The sequence below is a fragment of the Asparagus officinalis genome, unplaced genomic scaffold, assembly GCF_001876935.1.
Source record: "Asparagus officinalis unplaced genomic scaffold, Aspof.V1 AsparagusV1_Un824, whole genome shotgun sequence".
NCBI classification, from domain to species: Eukaryota; Viridiplantae; Streptophyta; class Magnoliopsida; order Asparagales; family Asparagaceae; genus Asparagus; species Asparagus officinalis.
Window position 1 is genome coordinate 4,902 of NW_017973083.1, and position 6,122 is coordinate 11,023.

At 34.4% G+C, this 6,122-nt stretch overlaps 1 protein-coding gene across 2 annotated transcripts in view; it reads left to right on the plus strand.

The window, feature by feature from the left end:
• Window positions 1–1,779: 1,779 nt before the first annotated feature.
• Window positions 1,780–6,122, plus strand: part of LOC109828195 — a 7,536-nt gene continuing 3,193 nt past the window's right edge. The window contains exons 1-4 of one of the 2 annotated variants that reach the window (XM_020395224.1): window positions 1,780–1,987; window positions 3,110–4,333; window positions 4,769–4,843; window positions 5,645–5,859. In XM_020395224.1, coding sequence (XP_020250813.1) covers window positions 3,292–4,333; window positions 4,769–4,843; window positions 5,645–5,859 — 1,332 coding nt within the window. In that variant the 5' untranslated portion in view covers window positions 1,780–1,987; window positions 3,110–3,291. Of the gene's footprint in view, window positions 1,988–2,246; window positions 2,620–3,109; window positions 4,334–4,768; window positions 4,844–5,644; window positions 5,860–6,122 lie in introns of those variants that run through there. The other variant, XM_020395225.1, reaches the window with a different exon arrangement.

The following is a 6,122-nucleotide window of genomic DNA, read 5'->3' on the forward strand; positions in this document are numbered from 1 at the left end:
GCTCGCTGCGTTTGGAGGACGAGATATGAATAGCTCATTTACTAAAATACCCTTGAATTTTTATTGCTATTATCCAGCTCACTAACGAGTCATTAAATAGGTGGACATGACACGTCACTTGTCCCATGGATTGGTCCCACCTTTGGGTTTGTCCTAGCACTGCTATTGAAAAATAATTATACGCTTACAGTATAGCTCTTATGCCTCATTTGGTACGCGAGAACGGAGTCAAATGAGAATGAAAAGAATGTATGAATGTAATGGAATTGATGTGGGAATGAAATGCACATTCTCATTCTTTGGGCGCATTTAGAGAATGAAAAGGGAACGACAATCTTATTCTTATTCCCATGTTTGGTATCATTTGTTCACAAGTGAGAATAAAATTTAGTTTTCTAATAATGCCCTTACAAAAACACAGAATTTTAAAAATATAAAAATATTTTAAAAGTGAATAAATAATTCATTTTTAAGAAAAATAAGTTTTATAAAAATGATATTTTTTCTTATAGAAATAGTTTTTCAGTTGATAGTTATATTTTGGTACACCGCATCAGCAACAATTTCAGAGTTTTGGCTTACTAATTAAAAAATTATTTTCATAAAAATTATTTTTGACCATAAATAATTATAATTCAACATTTCTAACTTCTAATGCTAAATATCTATTACTTATACGAGCAGGTAATGCTACTAGTATCACTGTGCACAAACGTATACAATAAACTAAATTCCATATGCATGCTACATAATTTATGACTGAATCCCATGTGCATGCATGAAGAGAGAGAGAGAGATCGGAAGAAAACACTAAATTTTGAAGGATTGGAAAAACATGTTAACTTTTAGTCTGTATATAAAAACTCTATGAAATTTCAAATACACATTTAACTTTCAAAAAATTGATTAGGAATAGAAAACATGTTAACCTAGAAAATTTGAATGAATAAAAAACAAGTTAACCTCTACTCAAAATATAAAGTTCCAATCTCATCAATTAAGCACATTATTTCTTGTTGTGAGTGCTTTAAAAAAATTTACTGAAAAGATTAGGCATATATGCAAAAAAATTACTAAAAAGATTAGGCATATATGTAGTGGAACTTCAAATCATACATTCAAAGATAAAATACTTGCTAACCTAATTGCTAATAGATTACACAACCGAGTTACCAAAAGATAAAAAATTGCTGTAAATATTAGGTAAAGATTAGCCACGCGTACATATTTAAAAAGAAATAATGGTTACCTAACCTAGTCGCGTCGAGGCGAAGAGATTTTTTTTCTACTGCAGACGCGATAGAACTAGGAGAAATTCGAAAGCATAATAGTATTTTAATATTTTACATCTATTTGTATATTTGCACGAGCAACTAATGATATTATTTCTATAGAAATAATTTTTCATATGAGAATTTATATCTATTCGTATCTTTTAAGGATGATATAATCGAAAATTATTTGATTATTTTATTGACACTTAAGTGAGAATATCAATTCCTTGTTAAATAGTTAAAAATAACAATTCTTACATAAAATACGAATTGATAAGAAATAGAAATAATAATTCTAGCATCTAAAAATACATCGTATTTGATAAGCATGAATAAAAAGTTAGAATTGCATTCCATTCCCAATCATCCTTTTGTACCAAACGATGCTTTACATTACTAAGATTTATACCAAACGATGCTTTACATTACTAAGATTTATACAGGCATTTTTTGTGCATCTATCTATTTTTTTCCAGCCTACTATCACTTTTATTCCTGTGGAGAGAGCAGGAGGGAGAAAGCGGTCTGGGCTCCACTCTCTCTCTCTCTCTCTCTCTCTCTACTTTTTGCATGAAATTAGTCGGCCGTCACGGCCACCAAATCTCTCTCTCTCTCCCTCTCTCCCTCTCTCTCTCTCTCATATTCATACCCAGAGAATCCTCAGTCATCTCTCTACCAGCAGCAAGCTCTAATTCAGTACAATTTGATCGCAGGTAACTCGAACTCTGCTTCTAAGTTCGATTATTTTCATCGAAATTAACTTCACAATCTATTTGTATACCTTTTTAATTCCTTTTTCCATCGAATTTACAATTGGGTACTGGAGTTTTGACTCTGCGTAGTCCTTTTCCTCTCTTTGCAAGTTAGCAAAGGTGCCTTTTTTATTGGGATCCGTCTTTGGACCTGAGCTGGGTCCGCTTCAATTTCGACTTTTGTGAATTGGGTATTCGAGAAATTTAGTTTTCTTAACTGGGTTCTCAAATTTTTTTTGGAGTTGTAAGATTCATCACGCTGAATCTTGATTGTAAGAACAGATTTGTGTACAAAATTGGGTTTTCCCTGTTTTGAATTGATTGTGTTTTCTAGAATTATTTGGTTATTTGATGGGTGTTTAGCTATGCGTTTCAGCGGACTTCAATTGGAATTATTGCGTTTTTATTGGATTTATTTGGGTTTTCTCTTCCTTTATATTGGAAGTACATATGAGAAGTTACTGGTTTTTTTTATCTTTACTAATTGATTTTTAGTGATATTATCTGAGAGCTGATAAGGGTATTTCTGCTCCTCGAGTTGAAATATTTCATTTGTCCTATGAGCTTGAAGTATTTGGAGCTGAGAAAACTAGGTACCTAGCTTCATTTCATCTTGAAGGAGATAGTTGCTTTGTTTCTCTTATAATTTTATTGAATAAGAGATATATGCACTAACATTTCTGCATCCATTTGCTTATTTTGCATCATGCAGAAGTCTCTAAGCAAGTTACTTCCTCTGAGAAACTTATAACTTACTTTGATACTTCGGTAATTGGAATTTCTGATACTGTAGTATTACAATTAAACAGGAAGACCTTTTTGTTTTGGAGAAGCCTATTTCTTTAGTTTTGTCTGTCATTGACAAGTTTGGTTTGGGGAATTGGTTTAAAGAGAGAACATAGAAATTTCTATCTTTGGTTTCACATTCATTTTTTTGCAATAACTTCGAAATGTACTTTATGAAACAATGCAACAAAATGAGTTCTAGAGCTTAAGCATACCTTGGTGGCAATTAATTTACTGCTTTCAATTTGTGAGATGTGACCTAAAGATCTGATAAATTTTCATTATTTTTGGATTTAGGAATGAAGACAGTTCATATTTGTTAAGGACTAAAGGTATCTGTTTCTCCTGAGGCCTACCGAATTCTTTTAGTTCAAGCATTCTGCTACGCATTTTGCCCGAAGAGGGGGTGAAACTTTTAGTTTAAAATCAGAATCTACATCGTTAGTTTCGGAAGCTTTTCAATCTGTTTTCTTCTAGAGATGGGCGCTGCAGGCTCTAAGATTGAAGATGATAAAGCCCTTCTAGTGTGCCGTGAAAGAAAACGGTTTGTTAGACAAGCTCTTGATGGAAGATGCTCACTAGCAGCTGCCCATGTTGCGTACATACAGTCTCTCAGAAACACTGGAACTGCACTTAGGAAATTTATTCAACCGGAAGTCACTTCAGAATCTTCACTGTACACTACATCAACCTCTGCAACTCCGGAACCTCTCGCTCTTACCGACAAATCCAACTCTCATTTCTCAAACTCATCTCCGTCTCTTTCTCAGCATGTAGAAACTAGTGAACCTTTCTCTCCGGTTCCTTCTCCACCCAACTCAGCGAGAGTTCATGTCAATCATATGAAAGCTGTGAGGATCAGTTCAAGAACTATTGAGGAGAGACCAATGGTTTCCGTAACGGCTACTGTTAAGCACACTGAATCAGAATTAGATGCGTCAGCTGAGGGTGCTCCGTGGGATTATTTTGAACTTTTCCATCCAATAGACAACCAATTATCCTTTCAGGATGCTAAAGGTTCGAATCGTGTTTTGGAGGATGCTGAGGTTATCACACGTCTCAGAGAAGAGGAGGGTGTTCCAGAATTAGAAGAGGAAGGGGGAAAGCCCTCTACAAATGAAAGGGATGATGATTTTACAGATTCAGATAGCGAATTTGACAAACCCTCTAGTGAACCTCTCGTTAAAATGTATAGAAATCGTAATGAGGTGTTGGATGAAAGTGTTGCTTCGGAAACAGAGCAGCAGAATGTGGAGACTGTGGTCAGTAATGGACTATATGAAACTGATGAAACTTCTGAAGTGGCACCATCTAAGACAACATCTTCCGTGATCACACTCCCTATGAATGGAAAACACAAGGAATTTGGTTCTGAAAATAAACTACCAGTAAAAGACTTTTTTTCATGTGTTAAAGAAATTGATGATCTGTTTCTAAAGGCTTCCGAATCTGGAAGAGAAGTTCCGAGGATGCTAGAGGCGAATAAAGTGCGTTTCCGCCCTTTGTTCCCTGAAGAGATAGGTATGTCTTGAAGTTTGCCTCGGTTTTTAATTAGTTCTCGTAATCTATAATTTTTTTGTTGTTTGATTAAACCTTAAAATCTAATTGCGTACTAGTTACCTTTATTGCAAGGATTATGTTATTTCTTGCTATAATACTTTGAGCATGCTGTTTGGTATGTTTTTAGCTCCTTTTAAGATAATTTTTTTACAAAAAGATACACATTCTTGTGCTGTTCTTGGTGCGTAATTTCTCTTTTTTTTTTGCTTGTGGCCTGTTGCCATTGTTCTTTTACTTTTTGGGGTGGAGGGTGTTGTGTGTGTGTGTGTGTGTGTGTGTGTGTGTTTGGTGTGTGGGTTGGGTTATTGATGCAAGCTTTACAGGGCTTTCTGTAATAAGCATTTTGATCTATTTTTCCTTGCGTCAGGAATTCTTAACATTATTTTCTGCATGCAGCACATAAATCAAAAATATCGATGTATCTTACAGCTTGTTTTGCCTGCTGCACAGAAGAAACCCAGCTTCCACAAGGTAGGTTTCTCATACGAATCGATGTTGCTTTTAGTATCTGGTAGGCTAACTTTTCATCTAAATATCTGGTATCCTGATTCTTGAGGCATGTTGACATTTTATTTATTACATTTCTCCATCCTACTTGGAGAATTAATTTCCTAAATATGGCTTTTTTTTCCTTTTTTGTTTTTAAATTTNGGCTTGTTAAACCTTTTTTGCTTACACGTAGTACCGCTTGAACTGTACCACTATGTTTTAACGCATGTTCATACAGGCTTATGTTTCATGCTAACACATGAAAGTGCGAATTTTTTTAAAATAGAACAAACTTAATGTCAATAACTCTTTAAAGATTTGTGTTTTTTTTTCTGTTGGATCTATGTTTTCTACAGATTTTGAGAATTAAAAGGGACCTTTGCTAACCTGGTCTACATTGAACACCTTAAGTCTGACTTAATTCGAGTCATATTTATATGTTAAATGCATTTTTAAGGTTAGAAAAATCATACACGCTAATAAACTTGCAAAAAAAAAAAACTTATAATCCTTTTGTATTTCTCTTCTGAGCCTTTTATACTTGAGTTTTTGATGAGTGCTTGAAACTTCTATCAAGATGATCAACCTATCATGTATTTACCAACATTTTAATAATAGAAACTACTAGATATCTACTGGGTAAAGGCTTTGTTTTTCATCTTGTTGTCATGTTACAAATTGTCAAATTTAATCATTATTTATGATCAGGACTGATTATTGTGTACTATAAGGGTGCATACCTGGTTCTTGAACATTAGTCTAACTTTTTGATGTCATGTTCAGCTCCTCCTCAAAATGATGTGAAATATTTGACATGGCATAGATCGGCTTCATCACGCTCTTCGTCATCTAGAAACCCTCTTGGACCAACATCAAAAGATGAAGTTGATGACCCCAGCAGTAATCTCTTTGGCAGCATATGCATGAATTCAGGCAGTCATGCGTCCACATTAGATAGATTATATGCATGGGAGAGAAAGCTCTATGATGAAGTCAAGGTACCAGATCTGGTTATCTGCCATTCTCTCATATATATTACTTTGGCCACGATGCATGTGCGTATGTTTTACTTTATATTATATCATCATTAACCTTAAGTTGTATGTAAAAAAAAGTAGCAATAAAACCTAGAGTTTCTTTTTTCTTGTAATAAGCATGAATTCTGTTTGGTTACTGCAAAAAGTAGTTGGCATCATTGACTTGGTTGGTGTTCGTTTGGTTCTTTTTTTTCGTTTTTTTTGGGGTGGGGTGGAGGGTGGGT